The following is a 23,389-nucleotide window of genomic DNA, read 5'->3' as shown; positions in this document are numbered from 1 at the left end:
TTGATGAGAATAACGAGGCTATCAAGAACTTACTGGAAGAGAAGCACAGAAGCTTCCAGGCAGTCCTCCACAACAACTCGCCAACCAATAGTCAACGCTACAGAGCAGCGAGGAATAGTTGCCAAAGAGAACTACGGTGAATGCAAAATCAATGGTGGCTTGACCGTGCTAGAGAGGTGGAAGCATATGCTGAGAGACACGATGCCAAGAATTTCTTCAAGGCCGTGAAACTGGTTTCTCAGCGATGTACATCCGGTCTCAATCGCATCGACGATGTAAAAGGCAATTGTCTTACGGAAAAAGCTAACATCCTATCTCGCTGGAGAGAACATTTTGCCACCCTCCTTAACCAGTCAAATGGTGTCGACCTTTCAGTCCTGGATGACATCCCACAGGAAGAAATCCTCACTGACCTTGAAGAACTACCAACAACCCTCGAGGTCACAGAAGCCCTGCAGCACCTCTCCAACGGCAAGGCCCCAGGCCCAGACTTGATCCCTGCAGAGGCCATTAAAGCCAGAAGGCAGCATGTTGTGAATGAGCTGCACAAGCTTCTGCTTATGGTTTGTGATGAAGAACAAGTGCCACAAGACCTTAGAGACGGACACACTGTATCACTCTTCAAGAAGAACTGCCGTTTCACCTGCAGCAATTTCAGAGGCATCATGCTTCTCTCAGTCATTGGGAAGTTGTATGCTCGTGTGATCCTGAACCGCATCTGGCCCATCATTGAGACACACATTCCTGAGGCACAATGCAGTTTCAGAAGTGGCTGCTCAACAAATGACATGATGTTCTGTATATGCCAAATGCTGGAAAAGTGTCGCGAGCAGAACCGTCAGCTCCATGTCATCTTCATTGACCTTGTCAAAGCTTTCAACAGCGTAGACAGAACACTCATGTGGAACATCCTACTCAAGATCGGCATCACGCCCAAAATTGTTAACATCATCAGAAGCTTCCATGATGGCATGCACACCAAAGTCTGCATCAGTGGGGAATTAACAGACCTCTTCGAGGTTACCAGTGGTCTGAGGCAGGGATGCACTGTATCTTGGCACCAACCCTGTTCATCCTGTTCTTCTCCTATGTTCTTCGTCGTGCTCACAAGTCAGTGCAGGACTTTGGCCTGGACATACGCCACAAGATGAACGGCAAGCTGTTCAACCTGCGCTGCCTCAAGTCTAAGTCCATTACAGCATCTAGGTTTAGTGACTTTCTATATGCTGACGATGCAGCGCTATGCACTTCCACCCAAGACTCTCTTCAAAATGCAGCCACAGCATTGCACGACTCATGCAAATTGTGGGGCCTCAACATCAGTAAGCCCAAAACGGAAGTCATGCATGCTCAGTGCTCTGAACCACCCCCGATCCTGCTTGACAACCTCCAGTTGAAAAGAGTGCATAGCTTTACCTACCTCGGAGGAGAACTAGCAGATGACGGCAACCTAATGCCTGAAATCAGGAAATGGATAAGTCGTGCTGCGTTTGCCTTCCGCTCCCTCGATTCTAGATGCTGGAGCAGGGACGGTATGTCCATTTCAACCAAGGTGAAGGTGTATAATTCCATCGTTCTTCCAACACTACTCTACGGAAGCAAAATCTGGCCGACACTTGCCAAGCAGCTCCACAATTTAGAGGTGTTCTATCAATGGTCCTTATGTCGCTTGCTCAACATCAAGTGGTGGCATCACAGCACGCACACTGAGGTTCTCAGATGTGCAAAATTAACCACCATAGAGACAATCATCCGAGGCAATAGGTTCCGCTGGTTGGGCCATGTATGCAGAATGGACGACACCCGGATGCCGAAGCAACTTCTCTTCAGTTAGCTAGTGCAGGGTTCAAGGCCAAGGGGTCGACCGAAGAAACGCTGGAAAGACTGTGTAAAAGACGACTTGAAGGCTTTTGGCTTTGACAAAGACTGGCATGATATTGCCCTTGACAGAAAGTCCTGGCACTCCAACATCTGTCAGGGAAAAGCGCTCTCAGAATGCAACATCCTTGGGGGGGGGGCCCATGTTCAATGTGATGGTGTTCCAGCACCATCACATTGAACACAGGGGGCCCCCCCAAGGATGTGTGTTGAGCCCCCTCCTCTTCACTCTGCTAACCCACGACTGCACACCAACATCCAGCTCCAACCTCTTCATTAAGTTTGCGGACGACACGACTGTGGTGGGTCTCATCAACAATGGCGATGAGACAATCTACAGGAGTGAGGCGAGCCGCTTGGCCATGTGGTGCAAGGACAACAATCTCCGCCTGAACGTGGAGAAGACGAAGGAGATTGTTGTGGACTTCAGGTGAGCGCACACCCAGCATGCTCCACTAACTGTCGACGGTGCTGCAGTGGAGAGGGTGAGCAGCACCAAGTTTCTGGGTGTGCACATCTCTGAAGACCTGTCCTGGAGCAACAACACTGCATCACTGGCCAAAAAAAGCCCAACAGCGTCTGTACTTCCTCCACAAACTGAGAAGAGCAAGAGCCCCGGCCCCCATCATGCACACATTCTACAGAGGCACCATCGAGAACATCCTGACCAGCTGCATCACCGTGTGGTACGGCGCCTGCACCGTGTCCTGCTGCAAGACTCTGCAGCGCATCGTGAGAGCAGCTGAGAGGATCATTGGTGTCTCTCTCCCTTCTCTTATGGATATAACTCCCACCTCACCCGCAAAGCCATCACGATTGCAGGTGACCCCACCCACCCATCTCACAGCCTCTTCAGCCTGCTGCCGTCAGGGAGGAGACTGCGGAGTCTCCGGGCCAAAACCAGCAGGCTCAAGAACAGTTTCTTTCACCAGGCGGTCAGGAAGCTCAACTCCCTCCCTGTTCTGCCCCTCCTCCCCCCTCTGCCACAGATTCTACCCGTACACCCCCCTGCCCCCCCTTCAGCATCTGACATCATGTCACCATCACAGTCCCCCCCCAACACACACACACACATACACACACACACTCTCAACATTCATTCGCACACTGAACTCAGGGACTGCACATTTCACTTTACCTCGCTCATTTGCACTATTCCACACTACCTCACCTTAACAGCTATTAGTTTATTGTTTATTCTGCTTATTTCATGTTTACCTGCTATATCTCAAGTGCCCTTGACTGTTTATTTTATGTCCTTTTGCTCCAATAGTGTGTGTGTGTGTGTGTGTGTGTATGTGCGTGTGTGTGTGTATATGAGTGTTTAGTCTATGTCTATTTCTTATCTAGAGTGTTTATACTGTTTATATTGTTTATTTCAGTTATTCTATTTTTATTTATTGCATTGCCTGTTTGCACCGTGGGTCAGAGAGGACTGAACTTTCATCTGTGCTGTATGTCGAGCATGTATAGCATATTTGACAATAAAGTTGACTCGACTTGACTTAACCTTGAATATCGCCAGCAGGCCAGACAGGTGAGACAGCATGGGGGAACCCCAATTATCAAACCTGACGTGGATTATACGTGGACGTGAATATCGCCCCCTGCTGTCTGTATGCTGTATTAGAAGGGTGAAAGAGCACCCCCTGCTGTCTGTATGCTGTATTAGAAGGGTGAAAGAGCACCCCCTGCTGTCTGTATGCTGTATTAGAAGGGTGAAAGAGCACCCCCTGCTGTCAGCATACCGTATTAGAAGGGTGAAAGAGCACCCCCTGCTGTCTGTATGCCGTATTAGAAGGGTGAAAGAGCACCCTCTGCTGTCTGTACGCTGTATTAGAAGGGTGAAAGAGCACCCCCTGCTGTCAGCATACCGTATTAGAAGGGTGAAAGAGCACCCCCTGCTGTCAGCATACTGTATTAGAAGCGTGAAAGAGCACCCCCTGCTGTCTGTATGCTGTATTAGAAGGGTGAAAGCGCACCCCCTGCTGTCTGTATGCTGTATTAGAAGGGTGAAAGAGCACCCCCTGCTGTCTGTATGCTGTATTAGAAGGGTGAAAGAGCACCCCCTGCTGTCAGCATACCGTATTAGAAGGGTCAAAGAGCACCCCCTGCTGTCTGTATGCTGTATTAGAAGGGTGAAAGAGCACCCCCTGCTGTCAGCATACCGTATTAGAAGGGTCAAAGAGCACCCCCTGCTGTCTGTATGCCGTATTAGAAGGGTGAAAGAGCACCCTCTGCTGTCTGTACGCTGTATTAGAAGGGTGAAAGAGCACCCCCTGCTGTCAGCATACTGTATTAGAAGGGTGAAATAGCACCCCCTGCTGTCTGTATGCTGCATTAGAAGGGTGAAAGAGCGCACCCTGCTGAGGGTGCATGATCTCCCCCTGCTGTCAGTATACTGTATTTGGCGAGTGCAAGAGCACCCCCTGCTGTCTGTATACTGTATTAGGTTGAAAGAGCACCCCCTGCTGTCTGTATACTGTATTAGGAGGGTGAAAGCGCACCCCCTGCTGTCTGTATACTGTATTAGGAGGGTTCATGATCTCCCCCTGCTGTCAATACACTGTATTTGGAGTGCAAGAGCGCACCCTGCTGTCAATATAGTATTTTATGAGAGTGCATGAGCTTCCCCTTCTGTCAATATGCTGTATTCAGAGGGTGCATGATCTCGCCCTGCTGTAAGTACAATGCATTATATTAGTGTGACACTAAAAAACAGAGCTTTAATTGCAGCTGTAACCCTGTGAGGTCACCTGGTGTCAATGCCAGTAGGTGTAAAGTCCAGCTTGTGTTTGGTCTGGAAGATAAGCGTCTTGCTCCGAATTTCCAGAATAGAGGGTGGCTGGAGGGGTGTAGCTATGGCAAAAAGAGCCAGCTGAGGATGCACCATGGTGCCATCCTCTGCCATCTTGTTTTGGCCGTGAAGATACTTCAGTCGACCATGGAAGTTCAGGGCCTGAGGTGGGGAAATAAAACACAGCCAAGGTCACTTTTTGTTCTTGGTGGCGGGTCCTGACTTCTGGACCCAAACCACAACTGTATGTGTGTATGAATTAATGTGTGTGTGTTTACCAGGAAGCCAGAGGAGTTGTCAAGGAGGCAGCGAAAGCGGCAGCAGAAGCTCCTCTCCAGGAAGGACGAGTTCTCTGGTGGGAGATGTTGAGGGCTGTAATTTATGATAGTGGTGACGTCGCTCTTCTTCTGGAGGCCTACCGAGAAAAGATGCACAGTGATATGCATTATTATAAAAATGGATAACATTATTTATTTCTTTTTTACTTTGATTATTTTTCCACAGAAGTGGTTAGCCAGAGAATATATTCAAAACATTTTTTTGAGACAGTATCATATTGATTTCCATAACACTAATGGGCAGGTGCAAAAAAAAAAGAAAAAGAACTGCACCAATTTTGTTTTCAGTGGCATTTTCAAGTCCTGCATTTGTGACCAGAATGTTGTGAGTTTGAACCCCAGCTCAGTTGTGTGCCTGGAAGTGATTATTTCCTGTCTGTAAGTCATTCTGGATAAAAACAAAGAAATCTAAACATGTATTGAAGTGAATACAGTACAACACTGATGACGTCACGGGTGTTAACATGTTTATTTATGTGTATGAATGAACCGCTGACCTGCACACACACCCGTTCCTCTGCGTACATTCCAGACGGGTTCAGTAATGACAGCCAGACACGCTAACGGCTCTCCCACACACACACACAGCGTTGTGGGCCTTGTTTGTCAGTATTCATGCTCACTGAGCTGATAAATAGCTCCATCTGTAGTAAACACGACTTCTCGATGATTAGCATGTGCCGTTATATAGCATTAACACGAACACGCACTCACAGGTCTGTTGATCAGATGGGCACAATGTCGCCCCCTTGTGGCTGAGCCTCATCACACCATGCAAGTTTATCAAGAAACAGGTTCATACATGTTTTTTGTCTTGGATTGTAAAGAATGTCCCCACAAGTACAGGGATATGAGAGAGAGAGACAGACAGAGAGAGAGAGAGAGAGAGAGAGAGAGAGAGAGAGGGTGTTTTGATGTTTTGGGGACTGTAGCTGAGTCCCACTGGAATATTTTTAATGCAAGTTTAATGAAAGAAAATACAAACAAAAAGTAAAGGTTTCTTTTGGTTACTAAAGTTTAAGGTTAGAGTTAGATTTAGGTGCAACAGAGAATTCATGATCTGCGTTAATAATTATGTCAGTGGCGGGTAGTAAGGGGTGTGTGTGTGTGTGTGTTACCCACCATCAGCATTGTCAGCGAGATCACCCTGTGCGGGTTTCAGGGCGAAGTGCAGCTGTCTCCTGAACACGGCACGGTCATCAGTATGGATCAGCTCGAACACACTCTGGTGCACCACATCCGACTGCGCGCGCGCACACACACACACACACACACACAACTTTGTCAGATGTTTTACTACAACACAAAGTTCAATATCTTCGTGTGCAGGAAATAATCTTCACATTGTCAATGTTAATCTGTGATACAGCGGCTCCCTCTAATGGTCCGCCCTATGAACACACTTTCACCTGTCTCCCTCTCTCACCTGTCTCCCTCTCTCACCTGTCTCCCTGCTCTGCGCTCTGTTTAGTTTGAGGCCCTTGGATTCAATTTGCTTTGGACTTCCTGTTTCAGTGTCTTAAAACTTCTTCACTTTTCTTTTTTTTTAAAACACAAATACAGTGCCTTGCAAAAGTATTCATCCCCCTTGGTGTTTGTCCTGTTTTGTTGCATTCCAAGCTGGAATTAAAATCATGGGTGCAAGTATAAAATTTTCAAAAACCTGAAAAGTCTGACAAGGTCAGAGGGAGGTGAGCCCCCCATAGGGCTTGAAAAAAAATTTAAATTACCAGTTAAAATGGTTGTTTCTCATGCAATCTCATGCAAACATTTATAATATTAATAGTTATATGATTTGCATATTCACATCAAATGTTTAATACATTTCATCTGAAATAATATTTCAAGTACAAGGCTTGATATTTCAAAACATCTAGCAACTACTAATTTAAATGTTGAAACAACCATTTTTAATATGCTTTTGCTGTGATACCTTTTTTACAATATATACACTGGAATAGCTGTGCTGATTTGCTCGAACAACGTGCTACGTGCGTGAAGCATGATATCACACATGTATAACACCGTGAAACAACGGGCTGGTCAGGACCGCTCGTCGGTGAGCGGCGTATAAACTGAATGAGGCTTGTGGCGAAGACGGGATGAAAAGATTTGTCTCGTGCAGAGACTGTACCGTGGTAACCTGGTAATACGCTCAGAGCAGAGCCAATGATTTTCCGTTTCAAAATCTGGCTTTTTCCATTTCGGACAATGAAAAATTCCGTTTCACAATTTCAGTTCAAAATTGTTCTGTTTGGCTCCAATTTAGTAATTCTGGCTGGCATAATTTTACTTGGGTTTCAAAGTATTGCATCTCTAGACACAAATGGTCCTTTGCATGATGAAGTCATTCATGAAAAAAATATATAATACAACAATTACATTGACAGTAAGCTGATAAATTGCATTAATAAAAAAAATGAAAGTGGTATCACAGATTGAGACAACTCAAAATATTTTACTTGACCTACTGATAACAGATAAATCAAGAAACTAAGATCACCGTTAACTAAAAACCCATCTCATATATAATATATGCAATATAATAGCATATATAATCTCTCAATATAATATTGAGAGTACTGATAAATTAATAGGGATAAATTAATATTCAGTAATACTTACTGAGCCTGTAATGACAATACTCATAACTGACTGTTTAAAAATATTACTCTATCCATCTTTTCTAGTCCACCACAAACTCGTGAAACAGTGTTTCCTAACAGAACACAGAACGCACTCTCAAACAGACGAGAATAGTTTAACTTTGATTGTAATGACAGTCCTGAATATTCCTTGCAGATCAATCATTGTGCGCTCTCAGAGTACCGAGAAACGCTGCTCGAGATCGCCATTATGATCGAGCATCATAAGTTGTTTAGTGTTGGTCTCCGTGAGACTGAATCTTTTGTCATTTGGAAGATGTTTATATATGGAAAAGGAGCACTCAACGTCCACACTCGCCACTGGCAACCAAATGGCGTCCTTGGCCACCAGAGCATTCGTTTCTTTTTCGCGGTCGCCATTCTGGTTGCGACGAGGGGAGCAAATCTGTAAACAAGCAGCTCATTGGCTGGCTAAGTGTGCCACAAGCCAATCACAATCACCGACAAAGCTGCCTTGACCGGAAAGGCATGTCTGCTTGGGTGTTAGCGGCAGCTACGCAGAAGCCTTCTGCGGAAGTTACACTTTGACACGCGAGCAATGTTTCACTATAAAAATTCCGTAATTTCCATCCATTTTCCACGATCGCGGAAAATCATTGGCCCTATGAGAGTGAGACAGTGAGAGGGCCACCCCCCAAAAAAAAAATCTTAACGGATTTTCATGATTTGGAAAAATGACTTTTTCAAACCGAAAAAAACGGAGCTTGCGGCACATGCCGGAAAACTTGCACTCATGTAAAATGGATTTTTGGAGGGTTAGCACCATTTGATTTACACAACATGCCGACCACTTTAAAGGTGCAAATTGCTATTTTGTTGCGACACAAACAATAATTAAGATGAAAAAAAAAGAATCTGGAGTGTGCATAAGTATTCAGCCCCTTTCATGTGAAACCCCTAAATAAGAGCTGCTCCAACCAATTCACTTCATAAGTCACACAATTATTTGATTAAGATCCACCTGTGTGAAACCAAAGTGTCACATGATCTGTCACATGATGTCTGTATAAATCAGCCTGTTCTGGAAGGACCCTGACTCTGCAACACTACTAAACAAGCAACGTGAGAACCAAGGAGCCTCCAAACAGGTCAGAGACAAAGTTGTGGAGAAGTATAGATCAGGGTTGGGTTATAAAAAATATCACAAACTTTGAATATCCCACGGAGCTCCATTAAATCCATTATAGCAAAATGGAAAGAATATGGCACCACTACAAACCTGACAAGAGAAGGCCCCGCCCACCAAAACTCTCAGACCGGACAAGGAGGGCATTAATCAGAGATGCAACAAAGACACCAAAGAGAACACTGAAGGAGCTGCAAAGATCCACAGCGGAGATGGGAGTATCTGTCCATAGGACCACTTTAGCCGTACACTCCACAGAGTGGGCGGGGCTTTATGGAAGAGTGGCCAGAAAAAAGTCATTGCTTTAAAAAAAATACTAATAATAATCATGTTTAGAGTTTGCCCAACAGCATGTGTCAGACTCCCTAAACACATGGAAGAAGATTCTCTGGTCAAATGAGACTATAATTGAACTTTTTGGCCATCATGGGAAACGCCATGTGTGGCGCAAACCCAACACCCTGAGAACACCATTCCTACAGTGAAGCATGGTGGTGGCAGCATCATGCTGTGGGGATGTTTTTCATCTGCAAGGACAGGAAAGCTGGTCAGGACTGAAGGAAAGATGGATGGCACTAAATACAGAGCAATTCTGGAGGAAAACCTGTTTGAGTCAGCCAGAGGTTTGAGTCTGGGATGAAGGTTCACGTTCCAGCAGGACAATAACCCTAAACATACTGCTAAAGCTACACTGGAGTGGTTTAAAGGGAAACATTTAAATGTCTTGGAATGGCCGAGTCAAAGCCCAGACCTCAATCCAATTGAGAATCTGTGGCATAACTTGAAGATTGCTGTACACCAACGCAACCCATCTAACTTGAAGGAGTTGGAGCAGTTTTGCCTTGAGGAATGGGCAAAAATCCCAGTGGCCAGATGTGCTAAGCTAATCGAGACACAACTCAAGAGACTCACAGCTGTAATTGCAGCAAAAGGTGGCTCTACAAAAGTATTGACTTTTGGGGGTGAATACTTTTGCACACTCCAGATTTCTGTTTTTTTATCTTAATTACTGTTTGTGTCAAAATAAAACAACAATTTTCACCTTTAAAGTGGTCGGCATGTTGTGTAAATCAAATGGTGCTAACCCTCCAAAAATCCATTTTAATTCCAGCTTGTAATGCGACAAAACAGGACAAACACCAAGGGGGATGAATACTTTTGCAAGACACTGTATCTGAGGCTTTCCCCTTTTTTCTTTGCGAAAGACCTCCCTTCATTTTTTTTACACTGATTTAGAGAGATTCCTTCAAATTTGTTGAGACTCGTTATTTTCTTTGATTTTAAGGCTTTTCTCTATTATTATTATTATTATTATTATTAAATTTCAGACTTGTTTTTGTGCTTGTATTATGATCTCAGTATATTTGTAGACCATGTTTTCTTTCATTTTCATGAATTAAAAACTTTTTAAATGATTTTTATTCTTGAGACTCTTCAATTATTCTTGAATTTTACTCATTTATTCATTTTGTCTTCAGTAAGACTTTCCTCGTGTCTTTCTTCAATTTTTAGACCCTGCTCATGTATTTTTTTTTTATTTTATACAGGGTTCAACACTAGCACTTGCCCGATGGCCCGGCGGTGTTTTTTACGTCTTTCGGGCCAGTTCGGGCCACTAAATTTGGCCAAACAGTGGCCAATACGTTTTCGATACAAATTAACAAATTTTATTACTCATATTTTACCCAGAATTGTGAAGAAATTGTTCGTAAAATGCACCTTTTCGATACGAGGTCCGCCATCTTTGTTTTCGTCACGCTCCGTGGCAGGAGTGTGTCGTCTTCGTGCATCTTCTGAGATGTTCGGCGCTGTTCGGAAGCGTCATTTTGGCGGGAAAATAGCATCTTGTAGACGAAGACGGTTGTGGCAAGGAGACCATCAGAACGGTGAAATTCAAATAGAAATATGTTCAAACTCCACGCTCCCAGTTTAAATACGATCGTGCATAAATTAACTATCGGGTGTTAACGAACGGCTTCATTTTGAACTCGGCAGCCAATCAGAGCGCGCGACGTCACGCTCGGTTTACAACTCGCCAAATCGTAAAACAGCATTTCAACACACGCGCTTTAGCTTCAGATGGTGTAAAATCGTTCAGACTTTGTATATTAATATCAATTTCAGGATGCACTGCCAAGAAATATGGCTACACGTGAATCAACTTTTAGTGATTAAAGAATGAAGTAGAAGAACAGATAAAATAATGTGGTAACTCAGATCTGGTCCCATATATTATATTATTCAAATATCCAAAGATGATGAAATCTATCAAAATAGCCAAACTAGGTCTACATTAGTTCATTACAACAATAATAACTATTCTGACCCTCTCTGGTACAACCAGACCATGCTAAACCCAGTATACCCCCAGTTGCTAGGGTATCTGCTGTTGCCATGGCAACGGTTTATGCAAATGAGCTGAATTTGCAAAAATGTACTACTAGTTCCCCCAAGGACATATCCTGAAAATTTGGTGTTTATATCTTGTCTTATTTTAAAAAAAATACATTTCACCCCTTTTTGGCTCACCTGAGCATACCTGTTAATTAGCTAATTAACAGGTAATTAGGGTTATAAATCACCCCCGAGCAGGTAAGGCTTTGCAAAAATCTCACTAGATTATTCCCCAAAGACCACCCTTTCAGGAAATGTATGGTTTGTCAGTGATTCTCATGATATTTTATTAATTAAGAAATAAAACTTCTTCCTGGGCAATAAAAATGCCCATTTAAATCCAGCATGATGAGGGTTAGTATGCCACCCTCACCTTTCATCCAGACTTGGGACTGGCCTGTGTGTGTCTTGTGGCTATTATATAAAGATGTATGTAAAAAGTTCATTGTACTTCTATTTCTATAAGAATATCTACAGTGGTGAGAATTCAATATCTACAATGTTGAGAATATATGAGCCAAAGTTGAAACCATGACAAAAAAGGGAAACATGTCTCCATCACACAGGGTGGGTTACAGGCAAAGCTTATTCTATAAACAAGCTAGCTGCATGGTGAGGCAAAACTTAGCTTATTCTAAAACTTATACAAACAATTGTTAATGTAAAACAGTAAATCAACAGCATGCGTTAAACGAACAGAGAACAAGAAGAAAGGACATTTTTAAATGTAACTAAGAAATTGATAGAACAAGAAATGCAAATAAATATCAATGTGAACAAACAATGAAGATATAATAATGTTAGCAAAATATGAATAATCTTATTTTCATTAATTTCACCTTAAAATGCACCAGAATGCACGAATATGAATTGAAAAATCTAAATTTTCCGGGGGAGGGCCCCCTGTGGGAGCTGGGGTTCGGGTACCGCGCGCATTCAGGCCACCACATTTTCCATTTGGGCCAGTAACTTTTCAATTCCACTGGCCCAATGGGCCACCAGTGGTAAATGCTTAATGTCTAGGCCTGTTATATCTAAATCCTGTTTTTGTCTATTTTCAGGCTTTTGCTCGGAGTTAAGGTCTTTACACACGCAGCAGGACATGAAAAAAAAGTTACTGATGAATTTAACGCAACATTAATATTCGTATTAAATGTGATGTGATTACGCAGGTATTCCACAAAAACAATCACGTGATGATCGAGTTGACAAGTGATGATGAACTGGTGCTTATTGTTTTACAAAAAAAAAAAAAAAGGGGAGGGCGGGGGAGTTGATGTGGTGTTCATCGTGTCCTGAGCAGCATCGTGTCCTGCTCGGGTCAGGATTTACTGAGATCAAGCTTCACCACATCACAAACTGAACTACGGACCATGGACTGGACACGCCCCCTTTTCACTGTTCTCTCTGTGTGTGTGATTTGTTATTAATGTAAACTACTTATGAGGGTGAATGAGAACAGTGTACTCAACACGGAGAGCGAGTCCGACTGGATTGTTGCAGTCTGCCATGAAGATGTGTGTGTGTGCGTGCATGAATGCAGGTGTTACATTCAAGACATTTTAAACTGAAGTGAACCCTGTGCATTAAGGCCAATTTATGCTGACAACCCAGTCCTCGCAAATGGCGTCGCAGATGGCGTCTGCGAAGCCCCCCCCCCCCCCCCCCCTCGCAGACGCTCTGTGCGCACCTCCCAAAAATTGTGACCACCGCAGACAGCCTCGCAGACAAGAGGGCTCTGATTGGTCCACTCTACATCCGCTGTACACGCACTTCCGCTTCCCGGTTTGTTTTGTTTTCACGACCGCCATTTTTAAAAACACGAGCGAAGATGGAGCAGCACGAAGAGCGGTTGATCGAGGAAGTACGTACATCTATACGACTCCAGCTCTAGTCATTATAAGGACAGCGCATACTCCAATAATTCGTGGAGGGAGATATCGCAGAATCTGGGCATGGATAGCGATTTCGCGACCCCTTGCGTTGTGGCGGTGAATAACATTGCGCACGCCTATTACTCCCCGCTCAACGATAAATTACAACTGTCTGCGAAAAGCTATCTGCGAAAGCCTTGTCGCAAGAGCATACAGAGGCCCTAACACCCCCCAGTGGCCAAGAGTGCATGCGTTGGGAACTAGTCTCTGAGCGTTTTCCACTTTTCACTGTTTTCACCGAGCAGCCGAGCGAGTGTGCAGCCTGCACAGCCCTGGTGACCACCAGCACCGCCACGACTCCTCCACCTCACCCCCCACCCCCCACCTCAGACAGACCTGCCCGGAGTGAGGAGCGCTCGCTGCCTGAAGCCGAGTCAGAGGAGGACACACAGGGAATCTGCTCTGAGACGGCTGTAGAAAACTCACAGCGTGATCATGGGTCAGAGAACCGATACGACGAGAGAGAACATGGTTCTGATGAAGACACTGATTCCTCTGAGATGGGAACCCCCCCCCATTGTTTTCATCAGTTCTGTTACACAGCAATGCAGCATGCTGCTCTCGGAGAACTCGACAAACAGAAACCATAATCACCAGAAGAAACTTGTGCCAAAAGTGAAAACCACGATCCAACACAAGTCCAAAAAGAAGAGACACCGTGAAAAAACAAAACAAAAAGAATCATGATATATTCGTTCGTGCTTTTCTCTACTCAGCAGCATGGCATCTCTAAACATCAGCTTGCTGAACATAAACGGATGCTGTAGTGCTGAGACGTGGTTCAGCCTGTTCAGGTTCCTGCCAATAAAAAACCCGAAACATCATTTTTCTACAAGAAATGCACACAGATACAATACAATCGAACACAGTGGCTGAGTGAGTGGAGAGGTCAGTGTTTTCTCAGCCATGGCTCCAATATGGACACTGGGGTCACCGTACTACTGTCTACAGATATCCAACGGCAGCCAAGAAACACAGGAGAAATCACAGTGGTGCTTGAAAGTTTGTGAACCCTTTAGAATTTTCTACATTTCTGCATAAATATGACCTAAACCATCATCAGATTTTCACACAAGTCCTAAAAGTAGATAAAGAGAACCCAGTTAAACAAATGAGACAAAAATATTATACTTGGTCATTTATTTATTGAGGAAAATGATCCAATATTACATATCTGTGAGTGGCAAAAGTATGTGAACCTTTGCTTTCAGTATCTGGTGTGACCCCCTTGTGCAGCAATAACTGCAACTAAAGGTTTGCGGTAACTGTTGATCAGTCCTGCACACCGGCTTGGAGGAATTTTAGCCCGTTCCTCCGTACAGAACAGCTTCAACTCTGGGATGTTGGTGGGTTTCCTCACATGAACTGCTCGCTTCAGGTCCTTCCACAACATTTCCATTGGATTAAGGTCAGGACTTTGACTTGGCCATTCCAAAACATTAACTTTATTCTTCTTTAACCATTCTTTGGTAGAACGACTTGTGTGCTTAGGGTCGTTGTCTTGCTGCATGACCCACCTTCTCTTGAGATTCAGTTCATGGACAGATGTCCTGACATTTTCCTTTAGAATTCGCTGGTATAATTCAGAATTCATTGTTCCATCAATGATGGCAAGCCGTCCTGGCCCAGATGCAGCAAAACAGGCCCAAACCATGATACTACCACCACCATGTTTCAGAGATGGGATACGGTTCTTATGCTGGAATGCAGTGTTTTCCTTTCTCCAAACACAACACTTCTCATTTAAACCAAAAAGTTCTATTTTGGTCTCATCCATCCACAAAACATTTTTCCAATAGCCTTCTGGCTTGTTCATGTGATCTTTAGCAAACTGCAGATGAGCAGCAATGTTCTTTTTGGAGAGCAGTGGCTTTCTCCTTGCAACCCTGTCATGCACACCATTGTTGTTCAGTGTTCTCCTGATGGTGGACTCATGAACATTTACATTAGCCAGTGTGAGAGAGGCCTTCAGTTGCTTAGAAGTTACCCTGCGGTCCTTTGTAACCTCGCCGACTATTACACGCCTTGCTCTTGGAGTGATCTTTGTTGGTCGACCACTCCTGGAGAGGGTAACAATGGTCTTGAATTTCCTCCATTTGTACACAATCTGTCTGACTGTGGATTGGTGGAGTCCAAACTCTTTAGAGATGGTTTTGTAACCTTTTCCAGCCTGATGAGCATCAACAACGCTTTTTCTGAAGTCCTCAGAAATCTCCTTTGTTCGTGCCATGATACACTTCCACAAACGTGTTGTGAAGATCAGACTTTGATAGATCCCTGTTCTTTAAATAAAACAGGGTGCCCACTCACACCTGATTGTCATCCCATTGATTGAAAACACCTGACTCTAATTTCACCTTCAAATTAACTGCTAATCCGAGAGGTTCACATACTTTTGCCACTCACAGATCTGTAATATTGGATCATTTTCCTCAATAAATAAATGACCAAGTATAATATTTTGTCTCATTTGTTTAACTGGGTTCTCTTTATCTACTTTTAGGACTTGTGTGAAAATCTGATGATGGTTTAGGTCATATTTATGCAGAAATATAGAAAATTCTAAAGGGTTCACAAACTTTCAAGCACCACTGTATATCTGGATGGATGGAAAGAGTAGACATCGATCTCCACAATCTCTCATTAACATCTACACTCCCAGTGGAGGTACAGACCGCGTTCAGTTCTCTAACTGTTTGGATAAAGCCTTCTCAGACATTCCCCCAGAAAGAAGAATTGTTTTCGAGGTGATTTTAACTGCGCTTTGAACCACAGTGAGTCTCATCCTCGCTCAGCAGAAACACTCAGTACCATCGTACAAAACCACACCACAGCTTCGTAGACGTCTGGAGGGAAACTCGACCCACAGCTACACGGTACACCTGGTTAAAATTCACACCTGAAGAGATCTGTGCAGCCGGACTTGGTCGATTTTACGCCCAGAGTTTCATCAGAGGCAGATTTTATTATTATACTACTTATATTCATCCCACAATCATTACACAAACGCTGTCTTTCTGTGACGATCTATACAACAGCCAGCCATGTGATCCGAAAGCCACAGAGGAACTTCTACATGGAGTACCACAGGTAAGTGAGGGTGAGAGAAAAGAACTTGAGAAACCACTCTCATTCAAAGAACTCAGTGCAGCCACTCAAGAGCAGTCAAACAAAGTCACTAAGGCTGGATGGATCGACCTCTGAGTTCTATAGAACCTTCTGGTCTCTCATTGGACCAGACCCGAACTCTGTCATACTGAAATGCACAGAATCTAAAAGTTCTACCCCTCAGCTTCAGGAGAGCTGGACTCACTCTACTGCCCGAAAAGGTGACCTCAGCTTTATAAAGCACAGGCGTCCTGTGTCAGGAGTCTATGGAGACCAATCATATCACATCCCAGAATGTTTGATTTTTGATAATCCATGGATTAAAGCAAAACAAAAATTATTTGACTGAAAATTTACGAGGGTGGGGGGGGGTTATGGGTGGATTTCGATGAAATTCTACGGGGGGGGGGGGGGGGGGGGGGTTTTTATGGGTGGATTTCGATTCAATTCTGAGAATGGTTAACTTAGAGCTGATAACTTTATTATCAATTAATTAATGGATTAATATATTCAATTTATTGCACTTTCTTTCCATTGCTTCCGTATATTATTTTTTTTGTGGCAAACCACACAAATGCAAGCGCCTGGAATGTTTAGTTTTTTGCACCATGAACTACCGTATTTTCTGGACTATAAGCCGCTACTTTTTTCCTAGGTTTTGAACCATGCGGCTTATACAAAGGTGCGGCTATTCTGTGGATTTTTCTTCCACCGCTAGGGGCGCTCTAACCGGAAGTAGAATCAAAAATAAGATAGACGAAAAATCAATGCAAAGAAGAATTAGCAGATCTTTAGCAGATAGAACACGCACGACAAATTACTAACTGGTAATTATTTTCAAATCCAGCGAAGATGATTAAAGTGACTTGTGGTTTCAAACACAGGAGAAATGAAGGTAAATAAATACCGGTTATTTTCTCTTGGTTCTGTTCCGTTTTAATCAGCAAAGTTGCTGCCGTGTTAAAAGGCACTGTTCGGAAAGAATCTGTTCAGGTACATACATGTACATTTACAGTACAAAATCGTTCTGTACATGCAGTAAATATCTAATTTTTCAACATAGATATCTGCGGCTTATAGCCCGGTGCGGCTTGTATATCTTTTTTAAAATTTTTTTTTAAAAATAGAGCGGATGCGGCTTATATACAGGTGCGCTCTATAGTCCAGAAAATACGGTAAATGGCTTTCCGTTTTCACCTATTTCGTACAGCCAAGCCCACCTCCACTTGTTTTTTACACCTTTATCGATGGCAGACACATCAGTGCCTTCTTTCATGTAAAGCGCATCCATGCTGCCGAAACCGAAAGCAGAATGACATGCTCCTCTGTGCTCAACGTCAATATAGAAAAAAGTTTGGATCTTCGCTTAAACTAAAATTAAAATTATAATTTGACCTTACTTTGTGTTGAATACGACTTCAAAAACAATTCAAGATTTTATTAAGAGAAATATTGTGGCCAACACGAGTGTTAAGTTCCCTAAAAGATCGCGTGAAGTTGGCTGCTATCTACTTTGCGTTCGTTCTCATTTTCCTCCATCATTTCATCGGCCAGAAACAGATGTTTTGACGTAATTTAACTTAGTAGGCTATGATTATTATTTAACCGTAGTCTTCTAGACATTTTGGCTGTTTGGGGCACTGAACGCTGGTGTATGATTTTCAGGGAATAAAGTTTAGCGCATGTCGTAACATCATTGCGCTCGCAGCCTCCAACTCCTCAAACGTCCTTTAAATTGTGATATAACGTAGGCTATAAGGCACGGTTCTAACATACCTTACACACTGGCCTAACGAAAATAATAATTGTTGGGGCGTCTGCTGATTTGTTAGCTATAAATTTAGGTCTAATTACTTCTGACAGTCTGCAAGCATTGCACTGTCGGGTCTTCAAGTCTGGCTGAAGCAGAGGAGCGGCTTTCCGGGGCTTTATTTTTTTGTTTTTTTTTAACATGCTCTATTTCTATATGTCCAGGTCTGAACTAAGTCATTTTGGCAAGATTTAATTTAATACAAAACAGAAATGGTCAGACACAAGCACGCCGAGCACATGGGAATGTATTTTGCCAATTTTGACAGCGCATGTTTTTTTAATGCCGCACCGTAGACAGCGAACGTTTAAACATGATCAAACATAGGAAATGAACGACACAAAGCATGGCTCAAAAACAAAAAAGTTAAATAAACCCTGCTGATAGTTGATGGTGTTGCAACACATCAGTGTTATAACCCAATCTCTACCCAACCACCCGTCATTTTAATTCTCCTCGGATCAGCACCGACCTCACATTTGGCCTTGGGAGAGTTCAGCTGACGGAAATCTGTCACACGACGGAAAACTTTAATCCATGGATAACCTTCCGAGTGCAGGGCTTGACGGGGGTTAATTTCCACTTGCCCTCCCAATATTATCACTTGCCCCCTATTTAGCGAGTACTACTTTTTTTTTTTTAGGAAAACCATAGAATAGTTGTGAATTGCAACATAAAATGAAGATCAGACATTGAGTTGAAGTTTGGTTATTGATTAAGTTTATTATTAAGTTTGGTTATTGGTTACTTTTTACTTGTCTCATCTCATCTCATCTCATCTCATCTCATCTCATTATCTCTAGCCGCTTTATCCTGGTCTACAGGGTCGCAGGCAAGCTGGAGCCTATCCCAGCTGACTACGGGCGAAAGGCGGGGTACACCCTGGACAAGTCGCCAGGTCATCACAGGGCCTTTTTACTTGTAACGGACAATAACAATTTTATCCAAAATAGATTTTCCTGCCTTAGTCGATTTATTTCCATTTCACCTGCATGCAGCTGTTGTAAAGTTCAGCATGTTTGTGTAGAACTCTGTCAGACTGTAGGTTCATTACTCCATAATGTAGAAATCATAAAATAGAAATCTATAACAAAGTTTCTATGAAGAAAACAATAGGGTGCCAAGACTTTTGAACAGTACTGTGTTTGAGAATATTTATATATTGGGTTTTTTTGTCATATCATCCACCTCTAGGTTCAAAAAAAAAAAAAAAAAATCCATGCTGCATCATGACAGACAGGATAATGCTTGAGTTTAAAATTATTGTTTAGTGTGTAGGTTGTGGGTGTTTTATCCAGACCTGGCAACCTGTAACTGAATCAGTGCAGCGTCTGTCATGAAGCAGCACGTTTTTTTTTTTTTTTGAACCTAGGAGGTGGATGATATGACAAAAAAATCTGATATATGAATATTTTGCACAGGACTGTGTTCCTCTGGAAACAGAAACAAAGCTCCAGCTCTCTTTGCTCTTCATCTGTTCTGTTCTTTCAGGATTTATCGCGCGTGTCGCTCCTTTTGAGTTTTTATGCCCGAGTTGTTTGAAACAAATCTGGGTTTTCTGTGTCGAATAAAGAAGTGGCTTCACCTGTAAGAAAATCAAACACTTTCATGAAGGCGCTGACTCGAATGCGAGCAGAAAAAAATAAAACGAGATTCTTAAGCAAACTCTTCCATCCTCACTTCCGACTTTCTGTTTTTGTAAAATACATTTTAAATACAATCGTGACCTTCTCTGGAGTTTTCAGGCTGAGCTCCTCCTCGTGTTCTTTAACCGCTCATTTCCTCGTTGTTCTTGAAGCATTTGCTTCTATTTGTTAACATTTTTCTTCACAGCAGGGAGACGGTGATGCCGTTTATCGATTTCTCTGTTTGAAGAAGCAAAAATTAACCATATTGTAGACAGATTAAGCTGCTCGCATGAAAGACGGTGTCTGTCTGACCCCAGCTGTAATTATCACGTGATGCATGACGTCATGCACAAGGGGTCTATAAACAGTACGCGTACCATACTACACCAGCGGGGGGATATAAAATAACTTGCAAAGCAGTAAATGAAACCGAGACTAAGAAAACAGCCAAGACAGAATGGCGGATACGTAGTGAGGGACGCTTTTAGGAACTGAAATAAAAGATCAAAAAGCCTCATTTTTGTGGCACTAGTTTGTAATATACGCTCATTGCCCGGTTGGGCATGTCGGGGACATTTCCCACTTGCCTGAATGCATGTTTCACTTGCCCCGGGCAATCGGGCAGTCCTTAATGTCGAGCCCTGGAGTGCAGGACCTGCTGCACCTCACCAAGCCATATGTCAGAATTGTGTCACTGGATCAAGAAAAAGCATTTGACAGAGTGGACCACGGCTATCTTTTAAAGACATTAAAAGCCTTTTGCATTGGAGAACATCTCAGCTTATGGATTAAGCCATTTTACACTGATGTGTACAGCGTACTGAAAACAAACGCAACACTAACACGAACTTTTCCGGCGCTCAGAGACATTCCACATTTCCACAAGGTTGCAGGTTCTGTCTGGTCTGCTGTACTCACTCTCCATCAAACCCCTATTAAGACCCCTGTGACAGAACCTGCAAAAATTCTCAGTATTAAGCCCTGACCTATCTATCTGACATGACAACAATCAAGCTGACGGTATCTGCTGATGATGTGACAGCGGTAATAAGATCCGGAGAAGACATCAGTCACCTGTGTCCAAGCCTCGATGTCTTCCAGAGAGCATCATCTGCACGATGATGAACAAAACTGACATCTTGCTTCTAGATCAATGGCAGCAGGAGAATCGACCTCACACCCCACAGCAGTGCTCATGAAACAAGGAAGGACTGAGGATACACTGAATCTTCTTGGGTACAGACGGGTACACGCAAAAGAATTGCAATGGAATAGCAGAAAAAGTGCTAGGAAAACTAAACAGATGGAGATAGATTCAAACCACAGCTGTCCTACAGGCGAAGGATTCTAGTGGTGAACAACTTGGCCACCTTAGTGCTGTCTGATGGTACTGGATCCACCTCCAGAACTCCTACACCAACTCCAGAAGCGTTCTTTGTCTGGAGCGGACACCACCGGCTGCCTCCTGGTGCGCTGAGTTTACCAGTGTGTGAGGAACCTGATCCACTTTCCCTCTAAGGTGAAGGCCATGAGGCTGCAAATAGGTCAGAAGATGCTGTACTGTCCCAACTCTGTGCCGTGGGTGAGTCTGGGGCACGCAGGACTCGGGACTGCAGGCAGAATGGGGCTCGACAGACAGATCTTTTTAATGTTCAACAATGCCACAAAGACTGAACCCACCAAACACTTCTACAGAACTGTTTTCAAAGCCTGGGTTCAGCTTCAAGTGTACCGGAAAGACCATAAAGGTCTCAGCGTTGATAGTGGAAAAAATTCCTGAGCCTGAACTTTTTTCCTTGCCCCAGAGGTGAATAGGGGTGGGGGTCCTATATGCGCGACACACTTTAAACACTTAACTTGTTGGCCCAGGTATATAAAATAAACAGCCTGTGTATAATCCTTATCCATCATTATTGCCAAGTGGCTCTTTTTAGATATTTTCATATGGTATGCATTATGACCCCAGTACTATTCAAGAAAACACGTACCATTTTCGTTTCAATGTGTTCAGCGTTTAGATTGACATTAGTCCATCTTAGCACAATCTCTGGAGGTAAATGCTATACAGATTCTACAGCAATACCAAGATAGGTCAGTAAGTGGCTATAATACTACATCAAAGGGAATTATACACTAGGAATTGATTGGTAGCCATTAACTAAAGGACATGAAAAGGACAGATGTTCATTTTTCTTTAACAAATTGAATTGCAAAATATGCACCACTGAACTGAAAAGTCACAATAATAAATATGATGTACAACACAGTATGGGATGAACAAAAACATTTCACCCACCCTTTACTGCTTCTTTTCTGCGAATTCCCTTTACTGTCTATCTGCGCATCTAAGAATGACACAGGACAATGGGCGAACTAGATTTTTTTTTTTTTTCCCCAGCCACGGTACGCCGGAAATCCGGCGCGGCGCCGGAACGCTATCACCCCTGAGGTCTGGAAGAACTACTCTTTTATAACTCCTAGTTCCCTGAATAAACTGTGTCCAGAAGTGAGATCACGGCTTTTATTTCAGCACGAGTGGCCAAGATGAGAGACCTCACTGACCAGGACAAGCGAGAATCAGGTTCTCCACACCTCTACAGACCCACGTAAATAACTGCAGAACTGGAGGTTCGGTGCAAATGTCCTTCCCAGAATTGTACACACCTCCTGGTGAAGCTCCAGATGACAACACCACAACAGGTCAACTCCTCTCATCATCAGAGTGGAAAACATCCCTTTCTCAACTGCAACGAAAAACCGACTGTACAACTCCTGTGTTAAAGACGGACTCTCAGGAGAACTCACAGACCGGGCAGACATTAAACGGAGAGCACATCTCCCCGTACCTGCGTCCCAGCCCACTGCATGGAGGGTGCTGTGCAAGAGCCCTGAACCAAAGCCATCTGGAGATCTGCAGTGGTGGGTTCTTCACTCTGCGATACCAACAAACACTTCCCCCTTCCAGTGCCACCTCACCGACTCTCCCTACTGCAGATTCCGTGGATCACCGGACTCTGTGTTCCACTGCTTCAGTGGCTGCTGCACATCGGACCCTCTTTTTAACACACTGGAGAGAACCATCAACAATCTTGGAGTGCCTTTTTCACAAGAGTGCTAGCACAATATCCCCCGCTGGCAACTGGGCCAGAACTCTGGTAAAACGTGACCAAATTTAACAAAATTATAATATGCGTATTACCGACATATAACAAAGAATCCTGTCACATTTTGTGAAATTACTCCAAAAATTGTGAGAGGAGTTGATTTCAGAAGGTGAGTAGTCTTTCCGGGACGGACAGATGAACGGACGGACATCGCCACGACATAATACCCCTTCGGGCCTTTCAGCCAGCGGGGGATAAAAAACTATGTTTCTTCCAGGAAGTAAATATTCCAGCTAACGCCGAGAGTGCTGTACTTTGGAAATCAGCCATTTGGAAATCTCACAGACTGAAGACTGAAGGAAAAAGACACGAACACTGTAAACTTGTTTAAAGCCCTGAGAGAATCACGCAGAGGACGAGAACATGAATTCCATAAAATCACCGGTAATACAGAAACCTTCAAAAAGAACTGGTGTGCAAACGAAAGATTATTCTCGTTAATGGATGATAATAAAATTGTTTTTTATTGGTGATCAGTAACCCTAAACCTCACCCCCTACATGCTTGTAAATATTTAAAATATTTTTCTTTTAAACTCCAACACTT

General features: G+C 43.4%; 1 protein-coding gene across 1 annotated transcript in view; it reads right to left on the bottom strand.

The window, feature by feature from the left end:
• Positions 1-23,389, bottom strand: part of ahr2 (aryl hydrocarbon receptor 2) — a 119,496-nt gene that overhangs the window by 10,844 nt on the left and 85,263 nt on the right. Inside the window, exons 5-7 of the mRNA XM_060911906.1 lie at positions 6,136-6,256; positions 4,954-5,090; positions 4,635-4,837 (exon numbers count right to left, since the gene is read on the bottom strand). Of these exons, the coding sequence (XP_060767889.1) occupies positions 4,635-4,837; positions 4,954-5,090; positions 6,136-6,256 (461 nt within the window). The remainder of the gene's footprint in view (positions 1-4,634; positions 4,838-4,953; positions 5,091-6,135; positions 6,257-23,389) is intronic.

The sequence above is a fragment of the Neoarius graeffei genome, chromosome 27 (assembly GCF_027579695.1).
Source record: "Neoarius graeffei isolate fNeoGra1 chromosome 27, fNeoGra1.pri, whole genome shotgun sequence".
Lineage (NCBI taxonomy): Eukaryota > Metazoa > Chordata > Actinopteri > Siluriformes > Ariidae > Neoarius > Neoarius graeffei.
This window is presented reverse-complemented; position numbering and strand designations above follow the sequence as displayed.